The sequence below is a fragment of the Dicentrarchus labrax genome, unplaced genomic scaffold, assembly GCF_905237075.1.
Source record: "Dicentrarchus labrax unplaced genomic scaffold, dlabrax2021, whole genome shotgun sequence".
NCBI lineage: Eukaryota > Metazoa > Chordata > Actinopteri > Moronidae > Dicentrarchus > Dicentrarchus labrax.
Window position 1 is genome coordinate 10257548 of NW_026136722.1, and position 21391 is coordinate 10278938.

General features: G+C 39.3%; 4 protein-coding genes across 4 annotated transcripts; 2 read left to right on the forward strand and 2 right to left on the reverse strand.

The window, feature by feature from the left end:
- Positions 1-198: 198 nt before the first annotated feature.
- On the forward strand, positions 199-6135 carry LOC127356558 (G-protein coupled receptor family C group 5 member C-like). Its single transcript, XM_051388388.1, has 4 exons — positions 199-617; positions 1264-2240; positions 4361-4464; positions 4700-6135. The coding sequence occupies exons 2-4, from the start codon at positions 1271-1273 to the stop codon at positions 4796-4798; spliced, it is 1173 nt and encodes a 390-aa protein (XP_051244348.1). The 5' UTR covers positions 199-617; positions 1264-1270; the 3' UTR covers positions 4799-6135.
- Positions 6136-6873: 738 nt separating this feature from the next.
- Positions 6874-10952, reverse strand: ccdc137 (coiled-coil domain containing 137). The gene is made up of 6 exons (XM_051388389.1): positions 10762-10952; positions 10406-10548; positions 9836-10061; positions 9650-9732; positions 8898-8977; positions 6874-8791 (listed from the first exon to the last, which is right to left on the reverse strand). The coding sequence occupies exons 1-6, from the start codon at positions 10830-10832 to the stop codon at positions 8594-8596; spliced, it is 801 nt and encodes a 266-aa protein (XP_051244349.1). The 5' UTR covers positions 10833-10952; the 3' UTR covers positions 6874-8593.
- Positions 10953-14222: 3270 nt separating this feature from the next.
- Positions 14223-17739, reverse strand: LOC127356922 (tetraspanin-10). Its single transcript, XM_051389001.1, has 3 exons — positions 17539-17739; positions 16773-17368; positions 14223-16637 (listed from the first exon to the last, which is right to left on the reverse strand). Exons 1-3 carry the CDS (start codon positions 17626-17628, stop codon positions 16331-16333), a joined length of 993 nt encoding a protein of 330 aa, XP_051244961.1. The 5' UTR covers positions 17629-17739; the 3' UTR covers positions 14223-16330.
- Positions 14310-14825, forward strand: LOC127356923 (retinal cone rhodopsin-sensitive cGMP 3',5'-cyclic phosphodiesterase subunit gamma-like). Its single transcript, XM_051389003.1, has 3 exons — positions 14310-14455; positions 14539-14579; positions 14679-14825. Exons 1-3 carry the CDS (start codon positions 14310-14312, stop codon positions 14753-14755), a joined length of 264 nt encoding a protein of 87 aa, XP_051244963.1. The 3' UTR covers positions 14756-14825.
- Positions 17740-21391: the final 3652 nt, after the last annotated feature.

The window sequence follows — 21391 nt, forward strand, 5'->3', positions numbered from 1 at the left end:
CAGCTGATCATTTTATAAGAAATCACCTGCAGGAGACTAATCAGAAAACCGATCTGATTACTAACCCCGTGAAAGCCATTAATCATCAACCACCAATGCGTTTGAAATGAAAGTCTCTGCATGTTAAACAGGTCACAGACCATGTTACATATAAAGGCCTACAAGCGGAAACTTCTCACTTGAGAGGTGAGTGGTCCCTTTGTTTGGATGTAAGCTGCCTGAAACAAATAAGCAGGCTGGATGTTAATCTCACAGAATATGCAAAGCTGCACACCATAGAGGTTGGGTTAAGAGACAGAGGGGATAGAGAGACTGTCTCTTCACGGAGTTATAGTAACCGTAACTGCTCTGATGCGACTGCCGGTGAGTCCATTATAACATGGTTGACCAGAGAAGGAGTGGGCAGATGGAGGACTGTCCATGATCACCGCCCGGACTGACTCGTGGATCCATTAAGTGAATATCTGGATGCTTTGGAAATCGGCCGAATCATCTGTCAGGAGCCTGATAATAGTCGAAACAACAACTAATATTACAGGGCAAGGCAAAGTTTTGTGTTTTTTCTAAGGTGGGTTAATCTCACCTGTTGGAGCTGTGTATCACTGTCATCAGTCCGGGTAAGAAGTCACTACAGGCTGTAATATTACTCTAACTAATGTTTTAAAATCATATTCAGCCATATACTATTAACGTGCTTATGTAAAACTGATGATAACGATTATAGCCTCGGGCCTTTTGCCTCATTTAATTTGAAGATTGTATTCAACTTCAGAAAGTTAAATACAATCTTACAATTAGATCAAACTGTATTTGATCACCGAATGACTCCAATATATGGGAATACTGGGAATACTCATTATGTCTCCTGTTAAAATGTTAAAATGATGTCAAGATGCAAATTAGATGGTGTAGCAATACGGCTAGACTGCGCTGGGATTATAACATGACTCCATGCTGTAATTAAAGACAGGGGAGACAATTTGTTTGGATTCTTCAGAGACTCAAATGTATTTCAACGGGAAGCAATTTTAGGTTAACAAAGTATGACAGTACAGTGTGTGAATGGTTTATAATATATATATGTATATATATACATACTCGCTGGGCGACAGTAGTATATGTGTACCACTACTATATACTATATATATTGCAAAGTCAATTGTTGGTCTTTGCATTCCTCTTTTAATGATGCAAATAATATAGCGTGTAACTATAGTATCTGCATGAATGCTTAAATAATCAGGGTATTTTTTAAACCTACAGTGAAGCCATGGCCAGTGCTCCAAAAGGATGTGGTCCCACTATCAGCTCCATATATTACAACCTGTGTGACCTGACTACAGTGTGGGGGGTCGTGGTGGAGGCCGTTGCTGCTGCCGGTGTGGTAACTTCCTTTCTCCTGTTCATCATTCTCATGGCCTCGCTGCCATTTGTAACAGACAAGAAGAGAAAAGGTATGGTGGCCCTGCAGGCGGGCATTCTGATCTTTACTCTGGGACTCTTTGGACTTTCTTTTGCCTTCATTGTGGGCCGGTACTCCACTAGCTGTGCAGCACGGAGGTTCCTCTTTGGAGTACTGTTTGCAGGCTGTCTAGCCTGCCTAGCAATGCATGGGTTGTGGCTCGCTCTGCTGCAGCGGCGAGGCCGGGGGCCCAGGAGCTGGATGTTATGCCTGGGAGCCATGGGTCTGTGGCTGGTTGAGGTGATCATCAACACAGAGTGGCTTATCATCACTATGGTCGGGAGCCCACCCAGAGATGTCATTATCCCTGACCTGTCCTGCAACATTGCTAACCTGGACTTTGTGATGTCTCTGATCTATGTGATGGTCCTGTTGCTAGCTGTGGTGCTGATGCCTGTGCCCTCACTGACACACAAGCACAAGCAGTGGCGCCGAGATGGAGCTTTCATCCTGGTCACAGGGCTCCTCACCTTGGCTATCTGGGTAGCTTGGGTTGTCATGTACATATATGGGAACAGAGCGGCTGGGAATGACACCTGGGACGACCCTACTCTGGCTGTAGCTGTGGTGTCAAACGCCTGGGTATTCCTATGCCTCTACACCATCCCAGAGATCTGCTTACTGACCCAGAAGGACCCAGATCAGGAAGAGCCACATGATGGAGATGTTTATCCCGCCAGGAGCATGGTATATGACAACATCCTGAAGGAGCTGGAGCCACCCCACCAGAACGTGTACATGGAGAATAAGGCCTTTTCTATGGATGAGCCTCCAGCAGGTACAGCATGACACATCATGGTCTTACATGGTCTCACTGCGCTCAGCCACATTATGTCTAGATCGGTGCTTAATCCTCAGAATCAGAAATCTAAATCAGCAGAACAGTCACACCAATTAAATGATTTATTTGTGCTCATACGATTCCAACCAAGCACAGGTGAGCTATATGACATAATGAGGCGCTACAGTGTAATGGGAGGTACCATTACTGTTTCCTCTAGTGGCAAAGGAAAAGATTGTGACATAATACTTACTATAATAATTACTGCTATTTGTTAGTCTCTCTGTTTGTTAGAATAACAACTTGCAGCATGTTCACTGTAATTATTTGTCAGTATAACCATTGTCATTGTTCCATCCTCTTATACAGTTTTTGTCAAAATGGAGGAATATTTTTAATTTACAGTCTTTGTTCAGTTCTTGCATTGCAGGGCCAAAGCACAAAATTATGGACTCTGTGGATAGACCCCTCCCCACATCCAGAGCTATCCATTCTAGTATCTTTGAAGGCCCTCCTCACACAAGGGCCCAACTCAGTCTCCCTTTTAGAGAACATCTTTACCAGTTTGACAATATGTGTGCAGCATTTAGAAAGAAAACACTGAACATAGAGAACTCAATACAGAAACACTCAGTGTCCCATGGCTGACATGATTTGAGCTAAACATGTAATAGATTTCTTGGTAATCACACTTGAAGCTAAAAGTATGGCCTTGGGAGCTCAGCACACTACAACTTGAGAAAACACATGAAAATAGAGAAAACACAACCAAATGCAGATTGCTTTGCAAGTAGCACAGACAGCTACAGAAACTGTTTCTGGGGGACACTAAAAAAGTGACCCACACGATTGCGAACACCACCGAAAAAACTAACAACTTAGCTAATTTTCCCACATCACTTATGGAAAGCTGACTTCAATATCTTCATGAGTCCCTGGAAACAGTTTCCGTTGCTGTCTGTGCTACTTGCAAAGCTTCAGTATTTGGTTGTGTTTTCTCCATTTGCATGTGTTTTCTCGTGATACACTGTGTTGAGCTCTCTACTTCTAGCTTCAAGTGTGATTACCAAGAAATCTGTTACATGTTTGGCTCAAATCATGTCAGCCATGGGACACTGAAGTGAAAAACAAATGTTTACAAGGAAAAATATGTAAAAACACAAATGATGACAGACGAGGCTTGCGTCATCTTCGCAGATTTGGACTTACAGTTTTCCTCCTACTCTCACTGCTCAATCTCTGTGAAGCTGAAGGGGAACTGTTAATGAACCTAAATGTAGCTTCCACTGTTATTCAACCATTCAGTGTTGAAGTGTGTGAGGGAGATTTCTGGGTGTAAATACTTTATATAACATGCTGTGTACTACTTTGCCTGTTGAATGTGTTGATTTGGATGCTACCTACCGTGCAAAAAACACCCCAAACAAAACCCATTCAGTGGAGCGTGCATCCCAGTCCGTAAAATTAGGACTCCTTCGTGCTTACCTGTTTGACACGCCAGGCCCAAGTCCACATGTATTAGTGTCTGGCAGCGCCCATGGGAATCTACTTATAGGATAAAGCTAAATATGTGCCACTCAGAAACCATGCCTGCCCTCTTTTAGGACAAAAATCTGATCTACTTATTGAAGGTTGTATCCTTGGCCAATATTATGAAGCAGTTACATCAGTTGCTTACTTGGAACTTACTTTACCACATCACAGTTACAAAGTCTTTAAATAATATAATTAGTTCACTTGTTTGCTTGGAAGTGTACCAATAGTACAACTCTTAATATTTTCAATGCTGACAAACAGACACTAATTAGGAAAGAGAAAATAGTGACAGCAAACTTTTTTTGTTGTCAGGTTGGTGAAAAATATAAGAGAAATTAAGTGTCTGAGTATGTCATATTTAAAATAGGAGACACTGCAGTGTGCTTTCAAAATTTTACAATATGCAACTAGCAGATGCAGCAAATATTGATTCCCTTAAATGGTCAGCTTGAGTAAATGTCTGTCTCTTCAAACAATGGCAGATGTCTCAAAATGTGTTTGTGTTTTTCATAAAAAAAAACACCAGCAGCCAACGCTCTTTCTTATTTTCCAATACTTCTCCTTTCTTTTTCTTTTACCAGTACCCACAAAGCCAGTGTCTCCATATGGTGCTTACAATGGTCAGCTACGCAGTTGTGTGTACCAGCCCACTGAAATAGCCCTGATTGCCAAGGGTCTGACTAAGGTGAGTGTACACAGTATTTCACTCACTCACTCACTCACTCACTCACTCACTCACTCACTCACTCACTCACACACACACACACACACACACACACACACACACACACACACACACACACACACACACACACACACACACACACACACACACACACACACACACACACACAGAGAGAGAGAACATTTCCTTATTCTGTTCACATCTAAAATAATCACTTCTTTGTGCGTTTCTAAAGATGGACCCAGGCACGCTGTTCCCTCGAGCCAGAACCCCGTCTTTGAATCCAGGAAGCAGCAGCTCCCTGTCTCGTTCAATCGACTCCTTACCTTCTTAAGGACTGTCACATACAGGCAGCGCGAGTCAAGAGTCACCACTCAACGCTCAGTTGTTAGAGCTATGAAAAAAAAATCCACCAGCGGTTTGTCCTAGTATCAAATGTAACATGTCCCCCTTTCTCTTCCTCAGGAAGATGCTTTAAATAATAACAGTGTTTAAACTACAGCAATAGGCGGTAATGTGACCTAGCTCCTCTCACACACTTCTTATACTTTATTTCTTCTAATGTTCGTGCATTGTTTGTCTGTTTTGTATGCACAAGGGCTGAGTGACACGAATCAAAGGTTGTAAAGACACTGACAATATAGGAGATGGACATCTTATGAAGGCAAATGTATAAACCGCTCAAAAGTTAGGACTCGCCTGCCACAAAAACTTCATTCGGTAGTCAGATGGCTGAGAGCGCTACTCTGTTTTTGAATGGTCTTTCACGCTTTTAAATGGTTTAATAAGAATTTAGGGTCACTTGTGATTTTCAAAATTGAAGGGTATTTGGGGGGAAAATGGTTGCAGCAGTATTCTCCCTTGATGCAACACTGTGAGGGCAACTCCTAAATAGAAGTTTGAATCATTTATTCTCATTTGAGGCTAACACTATTTCAGATGTAAATGACACATCTGGTGTCTGAATAGCCTACTGTTTGTACTGTTAAAAAAGCCAGTATTGAAGAATAAAAACATCAATATAACAGGTGACCCCAAACTTATGAGTGGTAGTTTATGGCCAAAATGATTTTCATATGGAAAGTTTGCGCCTCAGCTCCTCTATTTCATTCCTATCCTCACTTAATGGAAAATAGTGCCCTATCCGTTTTTTTACTGTCAGCTATAAACCAGCTTTACTTTACTGTAACTTCATTCATTGGACAAAAGAAAAGTAAATAACCTGAGATAAAGAGTGGCATTTATGTATCCCTATGGGGAAGCATCTACTTTACATTCTAGCTAAGAGCAAGACCAAAAACTGTTCTGTCTCTACAAATCTAAATCCCAAAGTGGAACACTGTGTAACATTTCCAGGTGACAACTGATTTTCTGTAGGTGGAGAAACAGTAGACAGGAATTAGGTGCAGAGTTTAAAGGTCTATAATGTAACTGTTACAAGTTTTTATTCACAAACATTGAAAATGTGTGTTCTCACTGATGTTTTTCTTGTCATAAAACTGCTGATTTGTTTCTGTTGTTAAACATACTCCGTTCACTTGTGAAATAATGCTGTGGCAGACTTCCTCTGAAAGCCATATGATTTTGTAGTGTCCTGGATTTATAAAAATTCAACTGTATGTAAAAGGTATAAAAAAATGTAACTTATTAAACATATACATGTTACTTAAATCCTGTGCGGCTGTTGGATCACTGTAACAGGTAACACAACTCTCAAGGCGGCACATTTGGGATAATGCAAGAGGAAGTATCACAAGGATCAGCATGTGCAGTACATAGAGCAGTTATTTACATATATTGGCTTGATAAACAGTCTCATACTGTGGTGTAAGCAACTATTTTATGTGGCACCGAGGGATATGGTGGGAATGTCACACTAACCAAACAGTAATATACGATAATAAATCCCTTGTAATTCTCTTCCTAGTTTGAATCTAGGACTGTAACAGTCTTAGTGTGTACACTTATATTTTGAGTTTAGGCATTAACAATATATTTGATGTAGTTTCTGATAAAAATGAATGCAAATAATCACACTATGAATGAACGTGGTTTAATTACTGAAAAAAACTAAGTTTTAAAATGCTACTGAGGGTATATGGTTTTTAAATAAACATACTGTATATTCAAAACATTATCATGGAAACACAAATTAGCATTGACAACTGCTTTGACTTATGAGCTCTTCCTTTTCTCTACAGGGAGAGGAACAATTACTCACATATAATTTGTCACACACACTCACACACACTTTAAGAGCTTCAGAATGAGCTGCGGCTGCCTAGCAGCAGGCTGAGTAGGCTCTCTCCCAATTACTCCCACCATCCTGTACTGTCAGCAGCCATGAGTACTTGCTCAGAGACGAAATTGCTCACCAACTGGAAATCAGACACATCAGAAAAGAACATGTGCTTGTGCCTGCACCCTTTAATCTCCTGCATGAAGGTGCAAAGACCAGTGGTCTTGTCAAACAACCTGATCACAACAGGACTAATCCAAATTTAAATTTAAACAAAAGAAGGAGTAGAGACATTTGATATAACATTCTATTTGCATTTCCCAACAATGTCCGACTCTTTACTTTGTCAGTCTAATGTCACTGACCTGGTTAGCTTTAGATTAATACATTAGACATGAATTCCTCATCAACAGTGACTTGAGCTGACATAAATAAAAAAAAAGCATCTTTCTCTGACAGGCAGCAACTGTAATCCCCTGATAATATGAATAGCTGTCTTGTGCACATGGACACGGGTGGTTACATGACCAGTAGTGGTTGAGCCTGGCTCAAAGGAGTCAGCACTACCAATCACAAGCAGCTGTTCCCACTTAATGCATTTCCTTGTCACTGTGACAACCCTCAGAGGACAAACATGGACGTAGGAAAAAAAAAAAAAGCTGATCAAACAGAAATCAGTGTAAGCACCGACCAGACAACAGGGATTTAATATTAATAGGTAATAGGATCTAGTGATATCATTCACTATATCACAAATATATGAATATAATGTTTGCTTTTAGATCTACGATGCTTTGAAAGAACAACAAAACATCTCTGAACTTGTACAGTTTGTCCCAGAGGCCAATATTTAAACAAAGGCCTTGTTCATGGGGGTAAACCTTTAACGGATTACAAAAGTAAATAGCTGTGCCAGGCTCTAATAAGTGATCTGAAAAAAAGCTGATGTGATTTATTTGTCCCAGGATTCAGGCTCTCAGAGAGGTACATGAGAAAACAAGGGACAGCTTTTATAGTTAATTTCCCCCACATTTTTAGAATGTATTCCTATAAGTGAGGTCCAAAATTATTTCTTGCGCTTGGCAACCGCAGCTGAGAAAAACTATCATGCAATCTTCAAGGGTTGACCGTGTTACCTGCTGAAAGCTCCGCGACAGCTGGCGAATATACCTGGTGGTAAGACTTGTTTCTCAACAGCAGGAATTAACTTTGAACCTCATCTTTTTAAGACAATATGGACGAGAAGTCCTTAAAGTGCTCTGTATATCTATATGGTATTGTTGACTACAACCATACGTTCACATATATAATATTGCATGTTGTGCCACAAAAAAGAAAAATGTTTTGCTTTACAAAAAGTCGAAAATAATTCAGTTCACTCCCCATACAAACAATATGAAACCAGCTTTCTACTGGAGGACTGCCATCTAGTGGGTCCACAGCAAACAATCAAAGGTTTATCCTTGATGATTTTATTGTCTACCATATCACAAATGTTACCCTAAACGATGAACACAGCGTAAATGAACACTTGCCAGTAAACATCCAACACAGTTACAGGGTGACAAATCAACAGAAGTCACCTGTCTGGATGTGTTTAGCCGTCATCAGTTTGTCCTTTGTATTCAGATTTAAACAGGCATTAATAATAGTGCATGTCTTGTTCTCTTTTGAGCTAAATGTGATATTGAGAGTGGCAGTGGGAATGCTGATAGTAACTTATCTCATACTGTGGCCTGTGGATGCAAATGTTTGCTACTTTCCCTGACAGTTAGCTACACTGTGGTAAGCTCCCTCGCTGGAATATTCCATAGTTACATAATACAGTCCGTCTGCTCGTGGTTATCTTACAATAGGAACTGCCCTGCTGACTTTCTTTGACACAAAACGTCACTGAAGGCTTTTGAGTTTTTCCAGACCGGCAGTCCTGGCCTCGTTCTGCAGCTGTTTCTGTTTCTTAAGATGACGGTAGGCCTCCACCGCTCGCACCCTCTCCTCCTCCATTATTCTCTGTCTGGCCATGGAGGGCTTGGTTGTGGAAGCCACGGTGTGGCCGAGGAGAGAGTTGAGAAGCAGGTTCTTTGATCCCTTTTGGATGACGCAGGTGGAAGAGAAAAAAAAAAAAACTCAGTTAACCTCTTACTCAACTATTAAAATAACCAAAATGACATGGGATAACTGCATAGCAAGTTACCTGAGATTTGCCCGGAGCTTTCCTGGGTTTGAAACTCAAAGACGGCGGGGCCATTGAAACTTCACCAAAGGGAACATTATCTACAAAACAAAAACCCATCATATCAGTACACAAACACAAAATATTTTACTCTGTAATCCCTTTGCATTACATGTAATGAGAAAAATAAACATTTTGCAGCTTTTTCATAAGCTTGGCCTGGAGAAAATCAGCTGGTTACTTCTCACTTTGAATTCAGGGCTACACACCAAAAATAAACAAAATTCACTCGCATTAAAGGTAAAATCTGTAGCAATTTTGCTGTAGGGAAACAGCAAGAATTATAGATTTGAAGCTCTCACACATTTTTTGAAAAATAAATGCCTTTTTAGCACAGTGGATCATTGCAAAGGTCTCTTTTTTGATTTCCCCCATCAAATGATCATTAGACAGCTACAGCACATTCAAAAGCTTGTGTCAAAATTATAACAAGAAGTTACTCCTGTTTAAATTAAAACAAATATTATGACTTCCAATTGGCTTTAGAATATATGTTTCTGCAGTGCAATTATAAATCACTGAAAGGCTTAGGGATACTTTTTCTGATAAACCTGGAGAATATAATCCTGGTGGGTTCCTTAGATTTTTTCAGGAAGTATCAGCTTCTAGACAACTAGTTTGATCAGTGCATGTTTATAATGAAATAAGAGGAAATACCTCCTCCCTCACATCCTTCAGTGGCAAATGTTCCTGAATAAATATGCTTTCATTACCAACAAACATCTCTTTTTCCAACATGTCCTCCTGTCTGTCCAACTTCTTCAGTTGCAGTCTCTGTAATCTGCCTTTATCATACCTGTAGCAAGACAACAAAGATCGAACCGATTAGCTATGTGTCATCAAGGACTCGGTTGGCCCCACATCGACACAAACACTGGGAGAAACAGCTGTATACTCACTCTTTCTTTTTCTCAGACTTGCCCTTGTCTGCAGGCTTCTCTTGTTCATCTATATCCAGCTCAGGCTTTCTGTCTACCTGGTTCTTGGTGAGGAAGAGGACGTGATTTGTCTCATTCTCCATGCGCCGTACGTATGCTTTCTCACTTTCCTGCTTTCTCCTCTTGAAATGTGGGACAGGTATGTCTCCATCCTGGGAGTCCTCTGGTTTACCTTTAGGGGGAATGACTGTAGAGACAAAGACACAACTTCCTCATTGGTTATAAACAAACCCATGGCCTTTTTAAAATTGCTTTTAATGTTGAGCTTAGTCTGATGTGTTTTTAATGTTTTACTATTTGATGTTGTTTTGCTGCTTTTATGTTTTTATGTAAAGTGTCTTTGAGTATTTAGAAAAACGCTTATAAATAAAATGTATTATTATTATTATTATTATTATAATAAATGAATAAACAGTAGAATCAGAATCAGAAATACTTATTTAAATGTGTTACAGTAACTTTAACAGGCAGTCACTACATAAGGATGTATAAGGATGTATAACAGAAGTATAAAGAAGCTTTTCCACTCACCGTCTTTAAGCTTTTTGGCCTTGAAGGGTCCCGTTTTCATTCTCTCCTTGCTCTTCATGATCTCTCGGAGCCTAAAGGGGATGTCTTTCAGGTGGTCTGGTTTGGCTCTCTTAGGTTTCCCATCTCGTTTCAGCTTCTTATCACTGAAGTTTAGACACATTACAGTCCCGACAGCGTTCAGGAAAAAAAAGTGGAGTCAACATTTTAAAAGGCACACATTCTTAACTTAACGACTTAAACACAAGGATGATGTAACGTTAAACAAGTTGAATCTCTTTTTTTTAATAGCTCGCAACTAATAGCAGCTAACAGCTAACGTTAGCTAGCCAGCAGTTTTTCTGTTAGCTTTACGTTACCTTGGATTTCTTCCGGCCTTGTCCGCTTGTTTTCCTGACTCGTTTGGCTTGTTCCTTTTATTCTTTCCCATGTTACTATCGTTTATTTCAGCGCATCACAAATGAATTGGCTTAACAAAACAATAACACACGTGGAACAGCGTGTTTAACCTTTGACACAGGAACCTCAAACCCAAAGCGGCAGGAGGGAGGGAGGAAGTGAAGAGCTCTCACTCCGTGTGGTTTCTCGGGTACCGTGTACTGTCAGTGGTACTGGCTCACCTGGAAAAGATCTGTCAAAGGAAATAACAAAGATCCAGTTCCCCTCCTCTGCAGTTATATATCCCACTTTTATCAATTACATTGTTTTTAAAGACTCCACTAAGTGGCAGCATGTCGTGTGTCGAGGACCTCACTCCTCTCCTTTACTGGTTTAGCTGTACTTCCTTTTCAGACATGTATATAAGGCATATATATACAAATAATCTGCTTGGAACAGTAATGTTTGTCTGATATGTTTCCCTCTTACAAATTATACATTAAAATCCTGCAAAAATGCATCTACTCCTTCAACCTCATTAAACATTGTTTGTTCATTGTTTAAAGTTTTGCTGCTGAACACAAGATGTCTCCTACTTCACTAAAGTGCATTTTCAACACACACACACATATATATATATATAAGTTTCTACATCACAGTCATTGATCACACTTGTGTAAATTGTAAATTGGACGAGGACAACTTTATCCCGGAGTGAGGCACTGATATGACAGACGATCTTGCTGCTGCTTGTGTTACTATCTAACACCACTAGATGGCGTCAATGATGATATTGAAAGTACAGTAACTATTTGATCTATCTGACCATCCGGATTGTGTATCATTGATTTTGACCTTCATTAGCAGTCATAACTGAAATTGTCAGATGCACCACACACATCAGAGTTTCTTGAACACATGTAAACATATTTTCCTCCCCCCCCAAAAAGTAATTTCCCCCAGGGGATTATTAAAGTATTTCTGATTCTGACTCTGATATACACATATTATATATATATATATATATATATATATATATGATCCACAGGAAGAGAGAGTGTGTGTCCAAACATGTGTCCTGTGTTTGTGCATGTGTATGAATGGAGTAGATCACAGAGAGAAACTGCAGCATACCATCAGATGAATGGACCAGGTGTGTGTCTGTGTGTGTTGGAGGTATATGTGTGTGTCGGGGCGATTACCAGGGTGAAATAATGCAACTCAATCTGAGAGACTGCTGATGAATGAGAACGCTGTCGTCATTCATGCTAGCATGTTCCTTGGCTGCAGACGTTGCATAATGTTGCAGGTGGTGGGGAGATACTGAGCATTATGGGACATATTGAAAGAAAATCCCACAGCTCTGTCCCTACACTGCACGTGTCTGGAAGACTGAATGAGTCCTGATGGACCCCCATTGACGCACATCCTCGTTGTTATTCTGAAGATGTTTTTTCTCTGGGGTCATGTGTCTGTTCTGGTCAGTCTTAGCTCAGATAACCCCTTAACCTGCCTGTCAGCCAATCCCTAATGAATGTACTGTTCCATATACAATGTGAGAGACCTGTGTGTGTACAAGTGAGGAGAGCCCTGCAGTTTATTGGTTGGAAGCCTCAGAATCGTCTCAGAGTCTGAAGTGTATAAGAGGGCTTCACCAGACACAACTCATCATCTAACAGCAGCCCTGATCTCTGCGACACGGCCAAAGATAACACATCACAGGTGAGCATTAACAGTGATTTACATTGTGTTTTTGAGCTGCAGACTGTGCTTTCTGGACACATTGTCAGTTTATATGTAAAAATAATATTGTTATTATATAACAATATGTCTCACTGTGTTATTTTATTTTTCTGTACTTTCAACTTCAAAAGTTCTTTAATTATGAGAAAAATAAAATGTTTCTTCAAATTTAAGATATCTACGGAGCCCCTAAAGGGACATGGGAAAATTTTTTTAAAAATGATTCTAGTGCGCACTAGATACTATCTTGTGAGCACTAGATACTATCTTGTGCGCACTAGATCCCTATCTACTGCGAACTAGATTTGAATATTAAAATTAGCCTTGTGTTGATAGGTCACAACACAAAAATGTAACCAATGAAATTACTTATTTTGACACACATTTTAAGCCAATAAGTATTTAACTAACAAGGTAATGTGTCGAAAGGTGGACTGTTTTTGTTATTTTCTCAAAAGAAGGACAAATGAGTGTCCGGCTGCAGGACAGGGCATTTAAATGTGGACTGTAACAAAAAAGGTTACAGATTAATTAACATTTATTTTTTAGTTACAGACAAATTAGTTTAATACTCATTTGAATATTAAAATTAGCCATGTGTTGATTCGCCACAACAGGATCCATATCTAGTGCTCACAAGATAGTATCTAGTGCGCACTACATAGTATCTAGTGCGCACTAGATAGTACTAGATAGTATCGAGTGCACACAAGATAGTATCTAGTGCACACTAGAAATGTTTCTTTTTTTTTCTCCCCCATGTCCCTTTAGGGGCTCCGTAGATATCAGTTTATTGGATTAAAAAAGTAATTCACTGATTAGAATGGTATTGGAAATGGGGAAATCAATGTGTCTAAGAAGAGCTACACCCAGTGGTCACTTTATTATGTACACCTGTCTAATGCAATCTATAATATCTGCTATAAAATTTACTTTTATGTCTTTAAATAATGTTCAGTTTTGATGTCATAGAGGTGTTAATTATATAAAAAAATTTAGCACTGAGGTCATAGGTAGTGTGGTGCAACTGTACTGGACTGCACTCTAACATTCTGCCTCCGTCATGCAGGCTGTAAAAAGGAAAGGTAAAAAACTAGAAACACCTCTATACCTCACCTCAATAATGAACATATCATTGAATGTACACATTTACAACAAGGGTCAACAAAAAACTGAACATGATAAACTTTATAAACAAAGAACTATAAATAACATTTTAAAAAGTTGTTAGAATTGCATTAGATTGTACCGCTGTACCTCATAAAAAAATCACTGAGTGTATATTTGTAACTGTGAGGCTACAGGTCTTAGCAATATTTAGAATATCACATGACTGAATTGATTTTTTTATTCTAATTATTTAAACCTCCACATTGGTACATATTTTCCTTGTAATCATAATAATAGTTTTATAAAATTTACTTTAAAAACTGTGTTCACCGGCAGACAATCGCAGTAATTAATGAGCTATTGTTGGGTTAGGACCATAAGCAGATTCAGCAGCTCGCACTAATCTGATTATAAAGGTGCTGTGAAGCTTAAAGGGTTAATTGTTAATGTGAGTGTGGCATTGCAGCCTGTATTGTCTGTAAACATACAAACAACAAGTCTCTGTTTCTGTAGTTATTAAGTTATTTACTAATCACAGCACAATTAATTTCGTATCAATTTGTCTAATGTAATAGCAAAATACAGGAAGTGTATTTAAATATAATTTTTTTATTTTTAGAGTACATTTCTTTTTATAACATATTATCTGTCCCATTACAGTTCAAACAACAACAGTATGGATTTGGATGTGGCCAAACCTCAAGCCAAGATTGGAAACAAAGGTCCCCTCAGAGCCACCGGCCCCGGATCCAGCCCACCCAAGTTTAAACAGAGGAGCAGCCGTCAGTTCAAGAGCAAGCCTCCCAAGAGGGGCGTCATTGGGTAGGCTTTTCTTAAGTGAATTGTCATGAGTGTCATTTAGTAAGTTTATATTTCCACACAATAAAGCTTTCTTTCTTCCTCAGCTTTGGAGAGGATATCCCAGGAATGGAAGGGCTTGGCATGGGTGAGCAGAATGACCAAAGTTAGGCAGCACCACAAAAAAGAACACACAAACCACACAGCTTTTCCTTTTTTACTCACTATTTGTTCTTCCTTTTTTTAGACATCACAGTAATCTGCCCATGGGAAGCCTACAGCCATCTAGAGCTACACGAACTGGCTCAGTATGGCATCATCTGAGTCTCTTTGCCTGAGAAGTTATTTTTTATATCTACTGAAGGGAACTGAGGTGGCAAGTTTTGATCTGGATCATTAATTGACTTTTACTTTTGACTTTAAATGGTTAACATGTAAAAAGATGATGTATATTATGGATGCTGTTCTTTGCTTAAGTTGTTTTATACATGAACCATATACCATTTTCATATCACTCTCAAGCTGCCCACTGATTATGAATGTTTTCTTGTGCTGTTGCCTGAGGTTACCATGGGGGCTGTGACTATAGTTACTGGCTTCAGAGACAGAGTTTCTGCACAACTGACAGCATCATGTTTGATCAAACTCAGAATGAATCTTGGATTTTTTAGGAATAATTTCTAACATTTCTTGTTTTTGTCAATCATAGTGTGTTATTAAACCATGCTACTGTGTTTTCTTACATAATTGCTGATGTAATGCTCTATTTGTCCCTTTTTGACAAAGAGTAGCACACATGAATCTGAAAACAATCGGAACAGTAAAGTAATTCAGGGATTTAAACTGATTCCCATGAATTTAGCACGCTATGTCCTGTGTATTTTGCTAACACTTAAATTAATAGTTTGACACTGATAATGGCATGTATGCTTTTTGGCTTTCTTGTTGAAGAATGATACCACCCTCGTATGGTAAATATGAAGCAACAGCCTAGCAACAGTTAGCTTAGCACAAAGAAATAGGGGTAAACAGCCTGCCTCTGTCCAAAAGTAACAAAATATGTCTACCAGCATATGTTATATTTTGTTTGTGGTTTTGTGCTGTTATGCTGTTTCAGGGACTATTTTCTTTTGTGTGTGTTTTCAGCTACAGCTCATTAAAAAAACTGGAAATTGTGCTTGATTCTAAGTATCATTTGATGGTGCTTTGCTGGGATGAAAAGTTAATAAATGTTGTCTGGTAGAAGGGAAGTTTTACTGCTCAGTGTAAGACGTATATAGGTGGGTCCTACATACTGTAGATTTAGACATATAAGCACAACATGCCTTGTAACTGAATGTTTAAGGTCCAGTGTTTAACATTTAGGAAGATTTATAAAATTCATAGGAATGTTTTCACTAGTGTGTATTGACCTTAAATGAGAATTGTTGTGTTTTTGGTACATTAGAATGAGACGTTGTTATCTAGAGCAATCCGCCATGTTGAACCACCATTTTCTCCTACACACTTGGAAGGCGAGCTGTATTTAGTTAACAATCTTTAACTTCACCGCTAGATGCCACTAAATCCTGCAGAGTGGTCCTTTAAATAGGTCTTCTTGGGCTTGGAAACTTACAATCTCTTTCTGAATCAAACACGGAATCTTGCCAGCTGAATATAGCACTTTTGTCTGTCACCTTGACATTATATGTTGGATTTTGCTGTCTTAAAATCCATAGTTATTTTTCATTTCTTCTGGCAAAACAGGCGCAGTCATCTGAGTTTTTTTCAACCAGCTGAGCTGTTTTTTGATCTCATGGTTTATAGGGTACAGTATGTTTACTGCATGTGACAAACAAGGTGAAGATTCAAAAGCATTTGAGCACTCATTAAATAAATATATTCATCAGCCCATTGCAGTTATCTGTAAACCTTATACCACTGGATGCTTTCCAACAGTCGTGTAGTGATAAACACAGTCAGAATCTGGACGCCCAGCACAACAATTCCAACTGTCCCTATCAGGCCCTCGTGCTGTTCAATCCAGCGAGAGATTCCCCCCAGACAACCGCCCAGGAAGATCACACTCTGAGCAGTAAACTCATCCAGCTGCTGGGCTCCTACACCACACTGAGAGTTCCACACTGTGCCGTTCTCCAAAGGGTCCACACAGCATGTCGCAGGGACACCGCAGGCCAGCACTCCTGGAGCTGAGCAGTTGTAGTATCTGAGGAAAGGAAAAAAATATCCAATAACAGTCTGTGCAGCACTTACTTTTTCAAGGCATTCCTACATCATGACCAAAACGTCATGGTGTACTTTTTTTTTATAAATATATCCAAGTTAGTCACCCTCTACTCACATGTTGATCTCCCAGTCACGATAGTTATCTGCCCCACAGCACTGTAGATTTGACTGAATCTCATCCGTGATGAACCTGAGATCCAAGTCGTCTTGGTAGCGCACCATGGCAGCTAACATTCCCGACCGCAGGTAGCCTCCAACCTGATCTCCTAGACTGTAGGCCATAATGGCGACCAGTACCTGCGCCGTGATGAGCACTAGCACAGCGGCAGAGAACAGTTTCAGTAAGGAGCAGTTCTCTCTTAAGGCGCCCACACAGCCTGACAGGCAGAGCAAAGTCAACACAAAGCCCAGAGTCACGAGTATCAGCATTGGGTCAGTGCCGATACTGCCGATCTTCTCCTGAGCAAACGACTCTTTGCTGATGAGGCCCCACATCCCCAGACCAAGAACCACCAGGCCCAGAACTGTGAACACCAGATTGCAAAGGAACAGGAAGTATTTTAGGAAGTAGTCTATCAAGGAATATCTGTGGTGGGGTTGGACACTTGCGAATACAGGGCTGTTGTTATCCTGTCCGTCGTTTGGCCCTGCTTGGTGAAATTCACTGGTGACATGGCTGAGCTCCTCAACATTCTCTTTTGTAGAGCCTGCCTTTGGAAACAGAAAATGCAACTTAATATCATAGTTTTTGAGAAGTAATTCCACCTCGAACATTTAATTACACTTCAGGTACTCTTTACTAAGGAAATGAATGTAACAAAACAGGCCACATACCAACTTAACATGAGAAAAGTTCAAAAGAGAGCAAAGTGACCCCTTACCTTTGGTATGAGCGGACTGGACTCATTCTGCGTGGTGTCCCTCCTCAACCACGGTAAAGGAATCCTTTTTAACAAAAAATATCTCCTCATGTTCCTCTCTGTGCTTTCAGCTGGTCAGACTGACACAAGCTAAAGTGGATCATAGGGCGAGCATTCACTACAGTATGAACAGAGGAGCATGTGAGCTGAGGTGGAGTAACCATGCAGTGTTTAGCCTCTGGCTACTGTGGGGCGTGGGATTTCTTCATCATGTGAGAGTCACAGTTAGGGGATTATGGCGATCAGAGCATGTATGAGAGACTCACACACACACACACACACACACACACACACACACACACACACACACACACACACACACACAGTGGAACTAGAACAAGAGACTTTTGATGTGAGGTTTACTCGCATAAACCACTAAGATGTCAAGGTGTTATATAATAATTTGATTACAGTTAGAAAAGATAGTTGAAAAGTAAAATATATGTTTTGCCCCACTGACTATAAAAGCAAATAATAATAAAAAATAAAAACTGGTATGCGCAATTTGTTTTAGGTCATCATCTCGTCTGTTTGGACCACAGTTTTCGGAATCATTATTCCAACCAAACCTGGGGGTCAAGGCCCTCACAGCAACTCTCAAAATACATGTGGAGTCATTAAATGATTAACAGGAAAGCAGACACAAGACTAGCAGCTTTGTGAGGCTGTATGTAGGCCCAGCAGTACTTCAAGGTAAATGCTAATGGAAACAATAACAATGACAATGCTAATATGGTGATCTTTAGGAGTTTTAATGTTGATGTTCATCATTTTAGTTTAGTGTTTTAGCATGAGAAACATTAGCCATTTAGCAATAAACACAAAAAACAGTACAGCTAAGGCTGATGGGGGGTTGTATGAGATCATAATTCACATGCATATTAAATATTTTGGCAGTAAAAAGACCCATGGCTGTAGCCCGATGGCTGTTAACATGCCCCAATCGCTATAGCCTGTGTACTTTGAAGTGGCAAACTCATATTCTCCTAATCATATTCTAACAAATACGCACAAACACAATAAACACAATTGTAGATAAATAATATTTTATCACCTCCGCTTTGACCAGTTACACATTTTAACAAATTTGCAACTACAATACACCACTTTAGTTAGGTGCAGTCCAGTTATAATATTTCTTCTCTTAACTATCCATTTAAATAATTCTAATTAAGTGCTAATTCCTGGCCCTATTAACAGACATTGCCTTTATCTGCTTAAAATGTCAAAGGTCCTCAATACAGATCAGATCTAACATCAGAAAAATATATTCCTACATTTTTCTCAGTTTCATTGCTCACACAGTAAGGCTGTTTGGCTGAGAAGGACATATCAGCTGGCGCTGGTATTATGGACTGGAATTTATTTTGCCAGTTGGAATATAAGAAGATCAAAGTTTCCACCAACGATCTCAACAGAGTTAAGAACGCCAGGCTGTTCTGGTGTAGATCCAAAGGAAATAATCCCTGAAAAAGCTGATGATGATATGATATGATATGCACATAAAACATAAATGCTCTACAATGAGTGAGGTGCATGCACATGGACTGAAGTAATTTCACACCCCTCGCGCAGTGAGCAAATGCAGCATTGATCATAAACAGCTTTCTTTTATGGGAGTAAGAGAAGGTAATCCAGGCTTGTAAATGTTGCATTTTATAGGATCGATGCTTGGCTATCTTTATGTTTTATCGGGGGAAAAAATCACCATGCAACACTTTCCCACACAGTGTTTTTATTTTTCTACGATTCCACTACTTTATCACTATTCAGCCATTTCAGCACTTGTTTGGTGACTGTATTTTGAAAGTATTCACCAGAGATTTTTGTATGTTCTCTGCCAGTCTAACAGGTAGACTGGTCTAAAAAAAACTGTTATTGAAGCAATGGTTTAATAACCATTTATGGTAGCATTTATTGCCAATACTGATGTAAATATGGCTCTGCCTAACAATCATATCAATAATATGTACGTAATCTTAGTATAATATTTATATTGATAATGATACTGTATTAGCCACAAGTTTAATATTGTGTTGCAGTTCCTCACTGGGACCACTAGAGGGCAAACTAATGACTCTAAACACCACGTGGATGAGGAAACATTCAAAATAAAGCAAAAAAATAACAAAAAAAAAAAATCAGTTTAATATGCCAAGTAGGTAGACCAAACAATCCTGAAGGTATTTTTTATTGCAGGGTTGTTTACTGGTTTTCAGAGGTTTGTATTGTTTAATAATAACATGTTAATCAACAACACAAATACTATTAATATAGCAAAACATACCCTTATTGCTAACTCTAAATACAAATAAAATGATGTATATGAGGATTATTCACTCTGTGTTAGACTATACAGAGAATAGGTGTTTTTTTGTGAATGTTTATTGTGTTCAGTAGAGCAGTTACTCCAGAATGTGTTAGCTTAGCTCAAACAGTGGAGGCAAGGGAAACTGCCAGCCAGTTAGATCTTCCATCTTCTCTTTAACTGACATCAAAATCAGATCAGGATTGTGGCAGCTCTTTAAAAGTGTGAAACTGACTCTAAATGATTACATCCCTCCTGTCAGGATTTTTGTTAAAAGTGAAATGAGGTAAGATAACAACAGCGTCGTTGTGGTCATTTGTCTCCTATAAACACTGACAGTCATGTGACTCGGTGAATTCTCATGGTGCACCTTCTGTTTGGCATCAGTCTTTGAAATATAAGAGCTGATGTGTTCCGGTTTAACTGTGCTCTCAGTATTGCTCTGATAAAGTCATTATGAAGTGATGTGCTGCTGTGAGTCAATAACAAGCAGCATGTGACAGTGAGTTAAAAAGCAGAGAGAGGCCTGGTTATCTCACTCTCTGGCTCTGTAGGTCCAGTGCTGTCATTCTTTCCTCTGGCTGTGCTGGACAGAGCTGCAGGGAGCTGGAAGGAAGTCAGTCTACTGACTGGTGGTGGACTCCAGACGGGGCTATAAGGCTTATAAGACTGGGCATTAGTGCTGCCATAAATCTGTTTCCATATTAATGTGTATTAACTGAAAAACAAATTATAATTTGTCATGCTCATCACTGACCTTCCAGATAACTTTGTGTGTACAGTTTGTAATAGCTTTCGCAGTTTTCAAGTAGTTTTCAAGACTTTTGTCTTCTTGGCATTGCAGATTAAAGCGTTTGGTGGTGTTCCTGTAGTTGGAGATACACTTAGCAGGTGCCTGTATCACTGCTCTGCAAAAATACACAGTAAACTGTAATGGAAAGCAACTGTGTATATTTACTTGAGGTACATTTTATGCTACTTTATGCTTATATTTCACTACATTTCTGCAAATATAATATTTAAACTATCTACAGGTTATTGTTTACTGCCAAGATTAAGGATTTACATTCAGATCATAAATTATGATGCGTTGTTACACTATCCAACTAAACATAAAAAGGTAAAATGCTGCAAAAATAATCCAGCAGTGCAATATGGGGGGCCTTTCTGCTACATAATGAGTACTTACTTTTATACTTTTTTCTGCGGATCATTTTACAGAATATTTTCACTTTTGCATGAATTATACTGGAGTATTTTTACCTGGAGCTTTTGCTCGATATTTCTTCCACTGCACATACGACACATACCTTCTTTTACTGCTCTGCTGCTGCTGCTGCTGCTGCTGCTGCACATTTCCACTGATGTAGTGGAAAATAATAAGCTAGGAGAACAATGAACTTCAGTCTGTGATGATTAAAAGATAAACCACTCCAAAAAATTATACTTAAATGTCAGTTTCAAATGTAGGAAAATGGGTTCAATCCAGATTTACAAACCAGCTAC